Genomic DNA, 19,188 nt, shown 5'->3' with positions numbered 1-19,188 from the left:
TTTTGTGTTTTTTGTTTAGAGCTAATGCACTGATTGGACACAAATAATTGTACGTGATTTCAATAATTAGGCTCATGCCTGTGCATTAGCTCCCTAGAAATTAGCTGTGAAGCTATCAGAACAAAAAGTGTTACAAAATAAACTTTGCAACAACAGCAGCCGTCCGCTGAAACCACAAATAGAACACAAACTTACCTTTGTATTTGCTTCATGGTAGGAACAAATTGTACATCCATTAGTGGAATGTCGAGAGAACAAAACTACTTATTTTTAACACCTGCATGCATAGCTTAGAAGTGTTTTTTATCCATTACATTATTAGGAAACCAGAAAAGGATTAAAACAAGAAAGTGAGCTGTAAATTGGTTTGCTATCTGACTGCATCGCGTTAAACATGGATAGGTTCGAGCACCGAGGTGGAACAAAACTTATACATATTTTGTAATGTCATGAATCTGTTCTAGCTCAACGAACACGCTAATTAGAGTACCAACGTATGTGATGTGTCGTAGGCAGGTTGCGTTTGCCAACATACACTTTTTGTTTTTACCTCTTTTGTTTTAGTTATGAATTGCATTGGAAATTTATCGCAAAAGTAGGGAAATAAGTCTTGTTTTGTCAGAAAAAGTCAGAAGTTTTGATGGTCACGACTTCACCCACATTATAATTATGTTGATTAAACATAGGTTTACAATTTTTATAAATTGTAGCTTATGTGATATTACGATGTGGGTATGTTTACTCGTACTTTAATGTAAAGATATAATAATATCTAAGTCCGTTCGGTAGTTTTTACACAAAAGAATAATCCATATACTCACAAATTTTTGCTATTATATCCATAGAAAGTATGATAAATGAAAACAAACCATTCCAGCTACAGTTTTCAATTCTTCTTTCGTGATATGCTTCTTCATGACTCTTCCAGCGCAGATGACAGGGCTGGTGGCAGTGACGGTGAGACCTTTGTGAGGCAGGGGAGTCATGAGGGCCGTGCCGTGCTGCTCCACCGTCGCTAAACCTTCACCCCGGATCGCCATGTCCACAGCACAACCCAACGTGTTCATTATCACCAACCCTGTCTGACGGTGACCAGGAACTTGCAATGTGGATCGCTACAAACAAACATAAACCCAATAGAAAAAGGTATTATTTCAGTTACACAACAACTTTTACATAACACCATCAAAACGCATTGTTTATGTCAAACTGGCGGACTGAATACAGAACTGTGTTAAAAACTAAAAGCATAAAGTTACGACTATCTCACTTTGTTCCATACGTTCAAAACTTAGTCACATAGTCACACATATGCCAGTTACCACGAATAAGACAATGAGCCTTGCATACTACTTTTAGACAGATTCAGAGCATGTGCATTAGCATTGTTCATTGTGAAATAGATATTCCACGAGGAAATGAAGATAGTTGCGAAACATTTACTCTGACAGTTTTAAGTTCGTACCTCTATGCCAATTTGTAGAATTCCCGCAGAAACAAATGCCATTGCAGCTAGCATTCCGCCGATGAACATTTTCTGGAGTGGTGGCATGTCTGGGAGTAGAGGCCACGCGCCTCCTGGACAGACCGGGATCATGAGGAGAACCATCGCAGGGTTCATCACTTGCAGCTGGTCCGGCATTAAGGTGACGCCGAAGACCTCGCTTCGTAACCTTGAAGCTTGGAAAGTCCAACGGGAACCCTGTAAGTGTTACAGTGTCAGAGTTTTTACAAAAATACATTTTGCAATAACAACTAATAAAAATATTGATTAATAGTTGATTCAGTTTAAATACCACCAGATTAAGTTTTCGTTCAAAAAAAATTATAACAACTTTCGAGGAAAAAACACGTTCCGTCGGTACATAAGTCACAGAAAAATCAATACAACTAACATGTCCAACGACTGGGTATTAGAATGTGATACAAGAGACTTTCAAAGCATTGGAAATAGTGGGGATGCTGCAACTTTGCACATCCGTCTTATCTTTCTTCAGTACATCTTACAAAGTAACTACGACCTGTGCTAAACTAAGTCCAGGGTTTTGAATAAACTAAAGACCAGTCGCGAAGAAGCAAGCACCAGTAGAAAAAGATACTAAGATAATATAACATAGCTTTGTGTTATAAATACAATGATATACAATTTTTCATCAGGTATATTTTACACTGTTTAATAAACCCTAAACCCTGGCTCAGCCTATGTATGATTTTCGAATGAATTCAAGAAACACGTGATAAAATTTTGTCCAGTCAATCGCAAACGCAAATCATAAAAAAATTAAGTAACTCCAACAAAAAAAACAATCTTCAGGTGATCGCATTGATAAGAGTTCTCAAATTGTCTTGACGACTGGAGACCGAACCCCAAGCTACACCTCGATACAAAAATAGCACAACTTGACTAAAACCATCAAAGGTCAAGAATGAGACTTGAATAGACCTTGATGACTTAACCTTTCAACTTGTAGTGCCTACACCCTTTAATTTAGTGATCAACAATTTCACTGATTTACAACATTCAAAGTTTTTTTGCAAATGTCAAAATAATATAACATAACATTAATCTTATTTCTTTTCTGTTTAGTGTAAGACAGAGGTGTATAAATACAACAGTTGGTCTGTTACCAACGGCTGCGACCTAGACACAGACTATTCTAAACTGTTCTACTTCAGTTGTTCTACTTTTCCAGTTTTATATATTTTAATTGTGTCAAGACAAAAGTCCCTATTATAATGTAACACCTGATTCGCACCCGTTTTTTTGGGGGGAATATGATCCAATGACTTATCCTGTCTTGGGCGATGCGAGAGGGAGTGTCAGACTGTTTCTGACTAAAAACCACCCCGTTCCTACTCCTGGTTTTTGAGCCGAAGCCCCAGTAAACCCGTTAGGTAGTCCGCAGCTCCGTATCCGTCAGCGCTACTGGGCCCCATCTAGTTTCTCGCTAGTTACAGTATAGGAATATGGATGAACTTGTCGCCTTAAACTGAGTGCAAATAGGTAAACAAATCTCTAAAATTAAATAGAAAAAGGTACATAAAAATACAGCAAAATAACAAACCTGTTGATCGAAGAGTGACCAGAATATGGGCACAGGCAAGTAGAGATATAATATGGAAAACACGACTTTCATATCAGCGACGAGTTTTTCACCATATTTCTCGACAGCATAGTCCAACCAATGTTCCCTGGGCATCCCATCCAATTCGGAGTTGTATTTGAAACGCTTGCAAATCGCGTACTGGAAAAGTAATAGAGATGTAATAAGACTTTGTAAATCGACAAATTATACATACGTTCCTATAGATAAACAATTATCAGTATCTACATAATGTATTAGCTACAGTTGTTTCAAATACGTCTCTATAGAAACAAGGACTACCTATATTATAAATTTCCAGGCAATTTCAACTAATTTTAGAAACACCTAACAGTCTAGTTTTAGTTTAGTTTACTCAAACTCAACGAAGGAACTAGGCATTCGAACAAAGTTAACACAAAAATAACATAAAATGGTCTTTGAATAAACTAGTACCTACTAATAAACTCAAAGATTATTCTTCGGCGGAGACAGAAATAAGAACTTCTAAGAAAAATATCCTTTAATTAAAGAATAAACATAGCCGAACAATACGGAGAAAAAGAAATATCAGTAGTCGTGTTTCAATTAAGGATATTTTGAAAATAACTACGTTAAAGACGATTTCTTTATTTATATTTACAACTCTAAGACTGTCGCGAAGCATTGAACATAAAATAAAATAAACAATATGTCGATGTTAATTAACAATAGTATTTTCATTATAGTTTTTGTTTACACGTTTCTGCAAATCTTTTCTGTAAACCTGTAAATAAATAATACTAAGTTGATTAGCTAATGAATGTTTTTCTTGTAACGAGCTTTTACTATAAAATTCCGCCATACCTTTCTTATTTCATTTGAATGCTTTTAGAATAAACAAAATAACAATTTATTGAGGTGGAGTTTAGCTGCTATACGCAACTTGAATGACTCAACTTGACTGTAGAAGAAAAAATACAATGACACAAAATATCAGAAAAGTGATATTACGTCACTATCATTATCTCAGAAGGAATGGGTGTTCCCATTCATATTACATTCAATGTACTTACTTATTTTTTACTTACTCAGAAAACTAAAAACATTTAAAGGTTGCTACTACCAATTCCCTGCAAAAATTCACTGAGACATATTTTCTTAGTTAAAGAAATACTTTCCTTAGAATCTGAATTATTAAAAAATTCTATGAAATATTTATTATAAAATTCAATATACGAGTAATAAAGAACTGTAAGGTATTTCGTTTTTTGCTGCCTTAGGACAGAATGCTTAAGAGGTTTATGTTGAATGAACTGACTGACTATTCAATAATGGCCGTCTCGATTTACTGAGGAAAACATTGGAAGTTTTTACGTTTATTTTCCGAGAATAAAAGTAGAAAGGAATAGGGAGAGTGGGAGGTAAGTGGGTGCAGTTGCACCCTCCTTGCGAACGAACATTTTCTTCAAACAATAATATTATTATAACAACATCAATACCCACACATTTAAATAACATTTATAAAAAAAAACTCTTTAATAACTGTGAAGTTAACTGGGAAGTTCTTCGATCAAATTCCGAATCAACAATGCCTTTGTATTCAAGGAACCGGTTAAATAAACAGTTATTTGTTTATTACCATTTTACATACTTAAACTATTTTTTCAATCTTATTTTATAGAAACAGCTCTCATTGTCAATAGGCAAAGCCTGCAGATAGGTACGTAACTAGACCATATAAGCCGAAAATTTTGACGAATCAACTTCAACAAACAGACTTAGTAACTTTTAACTTTCGGAAAATTTTGTGGGGCTTGATGCAAAGTAAGTTTCAGTTTCGGTATCTACTACTACGATAAACAAGAACAAAGTTATAATGAATGGATTTCAGTCCTAAATAGAGCATGGCATCAGGTATGATCAGCTACTGGCCTTTTCCTAATTAGTTTTTTGGGGTCGGTATTGAAAGTTACCAAGACTTGAATAAATAGATTGCCTCGTTGGGCGAGTGGTTACAAGTGCGACTGCCGGGGTGGGGTCTCGGGTTCGATTCCCGGGTCGGGCAAAGTATTACTGAGCTCTTTCAGTTTTTCGAAAATTTCTCAGTGGTATACGGTGGATATGCGGCAATAGGCTCACCACCTATTACATGGGACGTACAACCTAAATTGTGAAATGAGGGTGTACATTGGCATTATGTGCCATGACGAGCAACTCTGCCTACCCATTCGGAGATTAAAGGTGTGAAGTTATGAATGAATGAATGAACTTGAATAAATGTCAGTACAGTTTGCGTAGAGCGACGTATGATCGGTTATGCTGTAGGTGTAGATGCCTTAGCAGCAATATGAAAGGTAATACGTTTCATAAACTATCGCGAGCTTATTATTAAGGTGGAAACTTTTAATGATCCACAGAATTAAGAACGGGTAATCTAAAACCGCGGTTCTTTGTTATATGCACTTTGTTAAGAAAGCTAAGTAAGTACAAGAATGGAAAGATAGGGTAGATAATAATCTCAAGTAACATTATATGTCTGAACTGAACTGATAAAAAACTATATTGAAACGAATGAAACGATTATTTTGAGATTCTTTTTCACTATTTTTTTAATTGTTCTGCAGCCAAAGAAGACTTATGATAAATACCACGTACATGGAATCAGAGCGTATACTATAAAAATAAATCACTGCAATAACCCCTTTCAGATTAATTCAGTAAGTATATACGTAAAGCAGCAAAAAACATACGTTGAAACTGTGTTCTCGTGAAATTGAAAACTGAAACATCCACAAAAATAAATTATTTGTAAAAAGATATTTTGTTCATTTCAAAACTTTAATTAACTAGGAACTATTTTGTTGGAGTTTTTGCCGAATTTATTCCGGTATATTAAGATATCTAGTTACATTAGAATAAAGCATATTCTATGCTCTGGGTATGCCTGAAAGCATTTTTTTCTCCGTTACGATTTTATTTGTTATGGTGCAAGAGTACAATATTTATCACTGGGTATGTCTGATTTTTTTAATATGGTACAATATTTCTAGTACTATTAATAGCATAATAGTACGACATTTATCACAATAATGTGTTAAGTAGGTCCCATTACATCGGAGCCCTGCACTATGTGTTTCCTACAGGTAATTGATGACAGTGAAATGTTTCTTATAATTCTAAAGAGCCATATTTGGCTCATTCATCACGAGCAATAGCCGGGAGTAAGAATGCCTATCAATCATCACACTGCCGTGCACATCCTTTTCAAAGGTTTTTTGCAATAGACTGTAAAAAGAGAATATCAATGATTGATGTTCCTCACTAATATTTCTGAGCTTTCCCTATACGAGGATATTAGTGGCAACTATTTGAATTTACATTACCGAGGCAATTCAAATGTAACCTTAACGTATTCTGTTTAAAGTTTACAATCAAATATATTTTAAATGTTTCGTTCGATTGAATTTAATTTTGTAATTCTGGACGGAATATCGGAATACAACATGAAAGAGTAATCCTTTTTTATAGTATTTTGTTTTTGTTGCAATATGATATAAAATTTATTAATATAAATATTGGCATATTTTATTTATGCACCTCTTTTTGCAGGCCTTATTATTAATTTACAGTTGTTTTTATATACGTAGGTTTATAAAGGTTTTAAGTTAAAAGTAGCTACTTTTTATGGTATAAGCCGGTACATGAGCAGACGGATCACCTGATGGTAAGCCATCGCCTCCGCCTATGGACATTCAAAACACCAGAGGCGATAGAAGTACGTTGCCGACTTTTGGGGGTTAGAAATTGAAGGGTTGGAAGATTGAAAAAGGGGTAATTGGGCCTCTGATAATCTCACATTCCCAACGAAACACAACGCAAGCCTTGTTTCACGTCGCTTTTCTTTAAGGTCATAGTATCACTCCGGTCGAGCCGGCCCATTCGTGCCAAAGCATGGCTTTCCCACACTTATTGATAGAGTTTTCTATATCGTTAGTTTAACAAAAATTAGGTGACTAATCTATATTTGCTTGACCTATTTGATGTAGACTTTGGAACCTAATTGGAAACGGACAATACAAAAGTCGGTCAGCCTATTTGTAGCGTAGCAACGAAACAAAAAACCTGAATTTCTATTCCTAATAATACGAAGCCGGACTTACGAAGCTCTTTGCCTAAGTCATTATAGCGAAAACCACTTTCAAACCACATTTACATTACTGTTATGAGTACGAATACTATGTAATAAGAGTATAGGAGCGATCCATATAACATTTTTTTTAACGGGGACGTTATCCAATTGATTCCTTGGGCGAGACAAGAGGCAGTGTCAGACTCTTAATGACTAAAAACCACTTCGTTCCTACTCCTGCTTTTTGAGCCGGAGCCCTGGTAACCCGCTAGGTAACTCGCAGATCCATACATTTAAGTAATATACCATTAGACAGGCTAAACCAATGGTTTAACCGGTGCTCCGCGAACTACAAATGGTCCCCAATAGACAAAATATGGTCCGCAAAATACGAAAGATACAAGATAAAAATACCACAATTAAAGCTTAAATACTATGTATGGCACAACTGAGAGAATCAACTGATTGCAATAACCAAATAGTCACTAATATTGTTATGAGGACGAAACTCATGACCCTAGAGAAAATCTAATGTCCACTTAAAAATAGACACAAGCTAACTATCAACTAGTCTTAAATAATTGCTGGAAATTATTGTTAGATATCATTAGAAAGAGGATGTCATTAGTGAATATTGTTTTATTCCTGGAATAGCTATCCGCCTACGATCGAGGATTATTTCTATAAGCTTCTTCTGTGCGAGCTATTAACAATGTACGTGGAAGAAACTGTGATCAGCTCTAGTCATACATAAGTATTAATATAAATATATATTGTCTTATTAAAGACAGTAATCAATATGAGGAACAAATAATATATTGTTACAACTATCTTTAAACCGATTTTTCCTTTACCCCACATAGCTAACATACAACACTTTTCTTTATTCAAAACTGCATTTATAAAGTCCTTTTAAACCCCAATATTACTTTACCCGACCTTGAAATCGAATCTGAGATTGTTCAGCAATCACATGACCAAAAGGAGAGACTTTTACATTTTATTCTTTTGATTAAAACACACCTACGCGCCAAATTACATGATAAACTAAGATTTTTTTACAAAAATCGAAGCCAGGGATTCTTGTTTCTATTAAACTGCTTATCCATCGAAGCAGCATCATTCCAGCTTATTTTCTCAATATTTCATAAGTAACTTAATTACGAAACAATTAGAATACAGTTTAATGTTTTCCTAAGTTGTTTCGTCGTTCTACAGTTAACAAGAAAAAAGTTATAATTGATTTTAAGACAAGCAACCTAAGTAACCCAAAGCCCTGGCTTACAAACAATCATAAATTAAAAAAACAAGGATAAAATAATAATCCCTATAATTACTTTTGTTCTTTTATAATATTTGGGAAATATTTTAATTATTAAGAGTTCTTTGTGTTAATTATATTGTGTCGTATTTATTTATTTTTCAAATATAGTTCTTTGATTAGTCAAGTCAGTCAGGAGTATTTAAGGACCTACCACTATTTCAAACATCACTTCGTCCAATAACTTCTCCCGCCATGGAGGAGTGTCAGACTCTTACTGACTAAAAACCACCCCGTTCTTACTCCTGCTTTTCAAGCCGGACCCGCTAAGTAGTCCGCAGCTCATGCTCTCTGTATAGGCGTTTTTTTTTTTGGTTACTTACCTTTCGCATGACACGTAAAACAAGGGTTCTGTACCAATGCAACACCATGCACTGATACTCAACACCATGTCTTGCACATACTGAATGCTTAACTGGTGCCTTCTTTAGCGCCATATGATCTTGTTACGATTATATTAATTGTGTCTCGTCGTCAAGCACACATAACAAATCACACTAATTAAAATAAGTTCGCATAAAATTAATGTAATAGAAAATTCAACATTGAACAACCATCTTACTCCTTGGTACACTTTTACTAAAACATTTAAAGTAAAATGTACTTACCTCAACTCAATAAAAGGTATAAACTTTTACTTCTATTAATTTAATTGTTTCAAAGTAAAATAGGAGCAAAAACTGCCATCGAGCCGGCCGGAGTTAATTGGAAAGCATTGGGAGTAATCGTTCTATGAAAACATTTAGCCGGCAGTATCAGTCAAACAAATCCGAACGAGACTTTTTCAAACAAAACATTTTATTTACGGAAACATGAGTTCAACAACTGTACATTTAAACCAATAAACCTTTTAGACCCGGCATTCAGGAAGAGCAAAAACATTTTGCTTTGTTTTTGTAGATAACGAAACAGTTGAGTGTGTTTGTTTATCGACGAGGGATGTGTTCCCAAACTTTTTACACAAACGCTGACCCGTCGTGATTGTGAACTGATGAACACAATATACACAGAGTTCCCTTGTAAGATTATTTTGTAAAGGAATCCACATTCTAACATTGAACCAAGTTACTTGATGAGTCGGTTAAATAAACTAAACTGATTCAGTAGAGAGATAATAGCTATTACGAAGTCATATCTTTTGTAACTATTGCTCATCTCGGTAACCAACCATGTCTATGTCAATCTTGATTTCTGGAACTGCGGATAACCTAGCGGGTTATCAGAGCTCCAGCTCGAAGAAGGATTAGGAACGGGGTGGTTTTTAGGTAGTAAGAACCGGTCAATACCTCTTGCTTCACTCAAGGCAGGAAAGAGAAGAACGAAAAAAACATTTTTTTAACAATTAAAGGTTTCGTATAATGGTCTTATTTGTATAATATATATGTATACCTATTGGTATACCAGACAGACTGACAGTACTTTCACAAGGCATACTATGAGATATTCGTGACAAAATGCATCTCTGCGACATCGCGCCGAGCATATGTTAAAGGCTGCAGCTTCATTGAATATACTCCGTCTGTAGTGAATTCCAATACATTTATGATATCGTATTTGACGATGAATGAACGTCAATTTTGAACTAGATTTGTCACTGCTCCGAGTGAGATATTCAAATATTACTGACGTAGATTTTTATTTAAATTCTGGTGTCACAAAATAAAACTTCAAAAGAAGATATTTTCAGGAAAAGGAATTCTGAAGAGCAAATTTTAATATCACGCAAATAAATAAAACACCTTTCGCTCGGTATTTGCACTCAAACTTCAAGTTAAATAGATAAACAATAAGTGTGGGAGAGCCATGCGTCAGCAAGAATGGGCCGACTTAACAGGAGTGACACCACGGCCTTACAGAAAATCGACGTGAAACAACGCTTGCAATGTGTTTCGTTGTGTGAGTGAGGTTACCGGGGGCCCAAATAACCCCCTTCTCAATCCCTTTCCAACATCGATTTCCCAATTACCCTTAAATTCCTAACCCCCAAAAGGCCGGACACGATTTGTTACGCCACTGGTGTTTCGGATGTCCATAAGCAGCGGCAATACATTACCATCAAGTGATCCATCCGCTCGTTTACCGGAGTGATTTTCTGTAAGGAGTGACACCACGGCCTTACAGAAAATCGACGTGAAACAACGCTTGCAATGTGTTTCGTTGTGTGAGTAAGGTTGTGTGAGGAGGTTTGTGAGGCCCAAATAACCCCTTTCTCAATTCTTCGATTCCCCAATACCCTTAAATTCCTTACCCCCAAAAGGCCAAACACGACTTGTAACGCCACTGGTGTTTCGGATGTCCATGAGCAGCAGCAATAGCTTATCATCTCATCAAGTCATCCATCCGCTCGTTTTCCGGTCTATACCATAAAATTACCACTACCATATTTTAAATTCAACATTGTAAATACGTTTTTTAACTTTGGTTAAATATCTACCTTTAAACATAGATAAATATCTTACAATATCCTAATTCAAAATCAAATCACTCTACACTATACTGTGTGTTCAATATACAGCATTGCAAAGACTTCAACTACAACCTACATTCTACGTACCAACTAAATTTACACAATAGAACTGTCTACTATAACCTATTACAACGATCGACAGCGTCAGTTGACTCCGTTGTCACTCTGATGGTATCTTCGTGTGACAATAGATGGTCTTTGGGCTGCTTTTCCACCAAAGATGTGCTATGCTACGTTGTTGTGGATGCTTTTGGCTTTCACCAATCATATTCACTAGTGCACATAGTTTAGCATTGGTGGAAACGGACTCAGCTAAGCTACATTTTTATATTGAAAGATACGTGCTATGGATGCTTCCCTACTATCGGTACATTGCAAACTCAAGCTCTCACTCAGCGGCGCACCTTTATAGCACATATTACTCGCACAGCTACATAGCTTAGTAGTCAGCGGTCACATAGTTTCACAGCTTATCATAGTATAGCTACATAGCACATTTCTACTGGAAGAGCACCCTTATAGGTCTATCATGAATGGCTTACCCAAGCGCAGGAAATGAACTTGAGCGTCACATTGTCCCGTGGCTGCTTTATCCTATACGATGGCTTCCCCGCCACGAATATCACTGGACACAAGGAATTTATTTTAGAAACTTACTTACAAGTTGTGTTTATGTCCCTAAAATGTATTTCTTAATGTAGGTTTTTGTTTTTAAACCTCTATTAAATCTAAATAATCCATGTGATTAGGCCTTGTCTAAAGTACAACTTTCAGTGTGCCGATACCTACCTACTTTTATTACCACATCATACTTTCGTGCTCCTATTCTTCTGAAAAAAAAGCTGATCCTCATGAAAAAACTGTAAAAAGCAATTGTTTTTTATAATGGCCTTTTACAGTTTTTTTATAATTGCCTTTTACAGTTTTTTCAGTCTTTTCTTCTTCGCCCCCAGTTAAAAGGTACCTTGTATTAAGAAACAACTGTGCATGTTGTTCAGTCAATAACAAAAGTAATCATTACTCTAGCTTTTCACTTCATCAAAGTCGGGTAAATGAGTACCAACCTATAGAAATAAGCACGAGTAAAGCAGGGAATCCGAAGCCTAGTGCGTAACACGCGTCATCTCCAAAACACATGACACTCCTGCGCAGTGCCGGCGTGACCACCATTCCCATGAACCCACCCAGATTCACAGTACAATAGAAAGTGGAGAAAAACTTCTGAAGCAACTGGTTCTCTTCTGGTAAACGGAACTGAAACAAAGCATAGAAAATCAGTATGAAATCTGTATGCCTATAATTTATTATAAAATTATAAAGAGCTAAATCTCTGAAACTACTAGTCATTTGTGTTGAACAGTGCATTTATTGAGGAAGATTATAGACTATAAAACATTACCCTAAAATGAATAGGAACCGAGCAGAGTGGATGAAATCGTGCGAGAGTAGTTAGTACTTAATATGTTTCATCATGTGAGTGAAAATTACCGAATACATAACGCCAGAAAATACTGGCAACGCACTTATAACTCCTCTGGTTTTGCAAGAGTTCATGGGCAGAGCAGACTACCTTTAAGTCGCTTGCCCATAAAAATAAGTAGTACACTCACAATCTTATTGAAATAAATCCAGAAACTTGATTTAAACCAAAATATAATAGTTACAACAAAAAATAAACTTGTATAATAAAACCTAATTATGTTTATATGGCTCGACAAACATATCGTTCTAGTGATCTGCTATTAAATGCAATTGAAACTGTTGTTTCACCATCATTAAAACAGCAAACGGAAGCAATCATAAACATCGGCTATCAAAAGAAACGAGAGTATTGGCAACATTTCCAAGCAGCTTATAGTCTCTATAAAAGTAACTAGACTAGCTCCATCCTGCAGTTTTACTCTCATGTCTTATTAATGAGAGTTGCAACAGGGTATTAGATGGGGCTGAAAAACTACAGCTTCCTTGCTAATAGTACAGTCTAGTTTGTTCCTTAATTTATCATACTTAGGGCCTGTTTCACTATATCTGGGAAGCCGCTATATCCGAGACAAATTTAAATTAAAAAAACGTAATTTGTATGAACTATCTGTCATATAAGTTTATCGGGTACTTATATGAAGGAGGTGCAAGGCGGTTAAAATAACGCATTCTATCTGGTTAAAACAAAATCGACTATCAAATTAGATTAATCAAGTGATCATAAATGCAACTGCCAAAGAAAGGGTCAACGCCCTATCGTCTTTTACCTTTGTTACATGAAACTAAAAACAATTGAAGCGCAGTGGACATAACAACAAAACATCCTTTGCAGACATAACAGGAATCAAGTTATTATTTTCATAAACGTTATTTATAGAAGAAGTCACGATAGGTAAAAGAAAACAAATAATAAATACTTGTTTCTTTAATACAACACTTAAATCCTTATTCTTACGGTTTCAAGTCACGTACTTGCGACGAAGGCTCTTTAACACACATATACGTGCTATTTCTGCGGACTGCGTTGTGACAAGGATCCAATTAAAATATACCAGAATAACTTTTGTAAGAGAAGTGAGAAAAATATACAAATTTTCTTATTTACCGTAAGATGTATAATTTTATTAATTATCATGTTATACAACTTACGGTACGGAGATAAGGTTGAAGGCTGATGATGTGTGTAAATAGTACAGGTTCAATTTAGCCAATATACTAGGTTCTGCCAGCGACTTCGTACATGTTTCCATGTGATAAAAAGTGACGTATGTGTTATTCCAGACGAAAAAGAAACTATACTCCTGTTCCTAACTTCAACTCGACCTTTTCAGTTATTTTGACGTAATGAAGTAACATTAACACAGTATAACAACACAGTATTTACTCTATTATTTAAGTAAGTGCCCATTAGAAACCAATCCGGCGATTACAAAATAAAACTTATTTTTAACTTAGAAAACATTGCTCTCAATTAATGGCAATTTTCAGCCATATTAGTCCAATACACCGTGTTTAAAGTAAAACTTTAATAGTTAAAGTAACACTTATGATACATTAAGTGAGTGGCAATATATCGGATATATAGAAAAGCTCGTAGTTACACGATTAAAGACCACACTAGAAATGAATTTCTTAGTAACAATTCTCGTAGCACTCTCGTAGCTATTTCCCGTAGCACGTTGCTACGAACATTTTAAAACGTGTAGTATTGAGTTACAATGAAAAAGAATGTTTATTGTTTTTACAAAGAGCTTTCATGATTTTTATTTGTTTTTTTTTTCTCTAGATGCGTTCACTCTTGGTAAACAATTACTGTAGTAATGGACACTCGTAGCATTACAGGAGTTACAAGTGCGTTAGCATGACATATCATATTTCCCATCTAAAGAAAAAACACTGAAATAAAATTAATTTGCCATAAGAGACAAGTTGATATTGTAATGAATAAATTTGTCAGTTATAGAATTTCTATCACTATGCCTTCTCCTGATACGATGTAAGCGTATTTCAAGCTACGACCGGAAAGCATTGAACCGCAAGATCTCCGACGTTCCGTACTTTACGTTGCAACGCTTAAATTTAGTCGAAGGCCAATCGTAAGTAGTAGACTTTAGTTAGAAAAATATTATACTTAGCTCTTTTTTCTAACTTAACAAGGCTAAAAAGTAGTATAAACTGGAACAACAGTTTTATTTTACTTAATTATTGTGTCGCAAGGGGGAGGGACCTTTTTTCAGCAGTGAACATCTTCTAGCAATGATGGTGATGATGATTTCATATAAAAAAACTGTTACTACCACACTCAGAGACATTTAATGATTACTCAAACTATTCCTTAGTAACGATTTTGTATCGAAAACCATTGCTAAGGACTGGGTTAAGTAACCATTAAATCACTCTGAGTACGGCGGTTAAAGATAAATCCTAGGCTAGAGCGTTAGTCAACAACGTCCACAAATGCGTTAAATAATTTGGATCAATGGTAAAATTTGATTAATCTATTTATGTACCTGGTCACCGCCGAACGCAGCCACGCATGGTTTGATGCCGCCCGTGCCAGTTGCAATGAGCAACAAACCAATCATTGAGGTCGTTCTGTAACAAAAATATGAAGATCATATCGTAGATCCAATCAAAGTCAAAGTCAAAATTATTTATTTCAATCAAATAGACCGAGAAGGCACTATTGAATGTAAAAGCAAATGTTACAATATAAAAAAAACAAAGTGTCTGTCTGTTGGTCAGTTCTCTAGTGAAGCTATTTGCTCGTTCCAAATTATAGATTCCTATGGAGAAGAATGAGTCGATCAGTTACATTTCCTAAATAAAAATACATAAAGAATATTTGAATAGAACCATACTAAATTAAACTACTAACAACCTACTATTATAAAATATGCGACAATTTATGTGTGTTATTAAGGACTTATTTCACAACATCTAGATAGCCGCTATGTATCAGATAACTTTGAATTAAGAACTTAATGTGTATGCACTATCTGTCATATAAGTTTATCGGGCACTTATATTAAGGTGGTTAAACGGGCGCTAAATGTATCAAAACTTATGTTTGTAGCTCGCAGCGCCATCTATATTTGTTTTACAAAAACAAAGTCAGTCATTTTTATCTTTTTAAGAAAATCACGTTGGTTTATTTTAGATAAGGAATCTAGTATGTATATTTGAAGGACAATATTGAAACAAAACATTATGCTGGGTAACGCATATCAAGCTACTGTTTGAAGCTGGTAGTAACATCTCGTATGTATCATCATGTAATTCTATGGAAGGATATCTGTTGTAGGTATACATATAGTACATATTTCAATGTTTTCGTTAGATGCACTGGTTATTAATCCCACACAGGCTCGTCTCCTACACACGTCTGTTTCCAATTTCCCAAACATTGTAGAAATATAGACACTATTGTTTCGACTGCTAATATAAAGAGGAAGGTCCTAATTTCATCCATGTCAACACGGCAAAGCTGTGTAATATAATATCCTCGTACATAAACCTCATACCTATCTCTCATGGGGGTAGGCAGAGACAATGGAACACCAATTACTCCGAATCTTCCATACCTATTTCGCTTCATCAACAGTCATCAGTTTTTTCATGCATGCTCGTCGGTGAAGGGTACTTTTAATTTGGCCCTTCTTTAATATATCGCCAATCTGGTTCCTATATTATGTCCGTCTAGGGCGTCCTCTACCGACGACCCCATTCATATCTGCCTTGTATTTGTTTATAATGTAATATCTATCAAACTCAAAATCCCTTAAAACCGATGCTCGCAAACTGACAAGCTAATCCAAAAATAAAATGTGAAAATAGACACGCTTGTATAATATTCTATTGGAATTTTCAAGTAAGTCCGATGCTTCAACGCCGCAGCGAAAGGTAAGCGCTTCGATATAAAAATTAATACGTAAGTCTGCACTTTGTTACAGTTTCTTGTTTCAGTGTTAAGTCGAAGTATGATGAAAAATGAAACAAGTGTGAGAAGTTGCAAAGAGTATAATCTCAGGACCTGCTGGCAGGCAGCAGCTCCACTGAAGTTTCATCAAAGTTAGCTCGTGAAGCGCTGTTCCACTTCACTTAATGTTAAAGTGAATTGTTTGTTTTACTTACCTACATAAAAATATTTATTTGTTTGAATGGAAACACACATCTATACATTCGAACAACACATTCTAATACTTTCTACCTACATACATACTACATGTATACATCATACATAGATTTCAGAATTAAAATAGGATTTGTTTCTACAAGTCCTGCATCCGAAGACTAATCTGATTAATTCATAAATGAAATAACAGATAAACTCTCGCAAACTATATTTTTAAACTTCCTATTTCTATTTTAGGGAAATCAAATTAAGCAGCAATATCTTTTCGCATGGGTGCGTTTGCTAAACACAATCGCAGACGTCAGCGTCGGCATCACAGACCAAATCGTGAGCTGAACAAATATTTGTAACAAATGGAAATCAGTCGCGGCGAGGCACGCAGCGCTACCAATTACTAAATCACTACACTGACAGTACCACCAAACTAAGCACGAAATAGATTTTAAGCCAACTAGTGCCGGCGTAAGGGCCACTGATACCCCGTGGGCGCCAGTATTGCACCAATCGTAAGCGTAAAGGTGCTCCCACATAGCAGTTATATAACGTTAGAGACTGATTTAACATGTTCGCTGAGAGCAGAGTTGCAGGTTTTGCCGCGTTATTACAGAAACTCAGGGTCTCATTCTACAGCAGAGTAGCCCTGAGTAAAAACAGAATTGTCTCCTCTGTATTCCATGTCGTCCATCTAAAAAGAGAGATGAAAGACTTATAAGTAGTGTTGCTGTTTCATTTAGGTTAAGTTTTTATATTTTTATCTTGTTTTTATTTAAAATTTTAATGTACGTTTGTTTAATTATAATGTGTATGTGTAACTTATGGGTTTAAAATGCCTGGAATAAAGAATATTTAATTAAATTTAATTTAATTTGATTTAACATTTGTGTTTAAACAAATTATAACAGTAATTGTAGAGTATGTTACACGCTATTGCAAATGTTATATTGTTACACATTGTTGTATAACGTTATATAACTGCTGTGTGGGAGCACCTTAAGCACCGTGAAAGCGATTCTAACGATATCGTTAGAGTCACTCCTCGACCACAAACCCTTAAAAAATCCATCTAAAAAAAACTCAATAAAAAATATGCATATGCACACAGCGTAGAACACAGTTCTGAGGGTTTGCACCAAGAGAGGCAAGAGACTCCAACTATAGACCTTGGCGCCCCCCAGAATTTGTCGCCCTGGGCCATCGCCCCATCACACCCCCCCCTCCTAACGCCGGCTCTGAAGCCAACTAGTTGGTCAAAACCACGCTACTCGTACCTGATATCATGATAGTCTGGTATCGGAATTAGGAAAATAATTGGCACTTCACTATCTACTTGAGACTTACATTTTCGTTACCCAGCCGTATTGTATTTTGTATCACTTTACCTAAGCTCTCTCCAGTTACTAGTTTGTTTCCGAATTTTAAGTGGACTCTATGTTTTAGGGAGTTTTAATAGTCTTATGTTGGTAAGTAGCTTGCGCTTATTTATCATTACAATGCTACTACTATGAACTAGCTGCCAGTAACAGGAAGAACCGTATGAACGCTGTGTACTGAAATGGTTCGCTGATAGTGGTGATAGCCATTTAGTGACAACGTACGAACATTTTTATTAATTTATTTTATAAAATGTTCTTACGTTTCCACTATAATAAAATATGCTTATATCACCACGTATAAAGATCAAAAGATCAAATTAATTTCTGTTCCACATTTCTCCTTTTTATAGACAGTACCCGCGAAAAAATTATAAATAAACTCACGTCGGAGGTAACATAAGCGGCGGTATCGCAGAACAGCAAGTCAGCACCGTCCCAATTAGGTATATTATTGAAAAATATAATATCACCCTGGAAAAAAATATCATTAATTTACATTAGCTTGCACTGATTCTGTCACGTCAGTATTTATTACATTAAATCGAGAGAAATTAGATTCTGGCTATCTGCCTACGCATTTAGTGATATATCGGGAAATTCGGGAAAGCCAGATAGGATAGAATAGGCTTTACAATCCCCCCCCCCCCTCTTCTATTCACAGTAACAGCTCTAATGCATACTTGTATTACACTTGACAGGCTACCCGAAACCTGTTACTGCTGAACATAGGCCTCCCAACTAAATTGACATATGCATTTAATCTGTATGGGCTTAATACTGCACAGAGGGTTCAGGAATAGGCCGCATTTTCCGGGGATCAACCTATAATTATATCATGCGGTTGTTAATGTCCAGCCAATAGGCTTTATTTAGTTCTTTATTTACACTTATTGTTGACAGTAATAGTGAGTTTGCTCTTAATTTTGTATTATGTGAACTGCAAAAGCCGCTACAACTTATTGGGAGCGAAATCGATATTTGAAATTCTTATATCGGAGAATATCGTCCTTTAAAGATAAGCGTTCACAGGCCCGTATCGTACGTATCGCACGCATCGTACGCACTCCGTATGACGTCATCGATACGAATCGGATGTAGGCATTGCCGACGATGCAGTCCGTACGGTGCAGATCAGTGGACGCAGTTGTATGAGTTTCTATACAAAACAAGCTAAAATCCGTTGCGTGTGATACCTTAAAGGGAAACTTTCCACATA

At 35.8% G+C, this 19,188-nt stretch overlaps 1 protein-coding gene across 1 annotated transcript in view; it reads right to left on the bottom strand.

Moving 5' to 3' along the window:
- The window catches only part of LOC118264341 (uncharacterized), a 69,745-nt gene that overhangs the window by 35,261 nt on the left and 15,296 nt on the right, over positions 1-19,188 (bottom strand). Inside the window, exons 15-21 of the mRNA XM_050704571.1 lie at positions 18,357-18,443; positions 14,975-15,059; positions 12,047-12,236; positions 11,525-11,607; positions 3,066-3,245; positions 1,466-1,702; positions 870-1,115 (exon numbers count right to left, since the gene is read on the bottom strand). Coding sequence (XP_050560528.1) covers positions 870-1,115; positions 1,466-1,702; positions 3,066-3,245; positions 11,525-11,607; positions 12,047-12,236; positions 14,975-15,059; positions 18,357-18,443 — 1,108 coding nt within the window. The remainder of the gene's footprint in view (positions 1-869; positions 1,116-1,465; positions 1,703-3,065; positions 3,246-11,524; positions 11,608-12,046; positions 12,237-14,974; positions 15,060-18,356; positions 18,444-19,188) is intronic.

This window comes from Spodoptera frugiperda, chromosome 25 (genome assembly GCF_023101765.2).
Source record: "Spodoptera frugiperda isolate SF20-4 chromosome 25, AGI-APGP_CSIRO_Sfru_2.0, whole genome shotgun sequence".
NCBI lineage: Eukaryota > Metazoa > Arthropoda > Insecta > Lepidoptera > Noctuidae > Spodoptera > Spodoptera frugiperda.
This window is presented reverse-complemented; position numbering and strand designations above follow the sequence as displayed.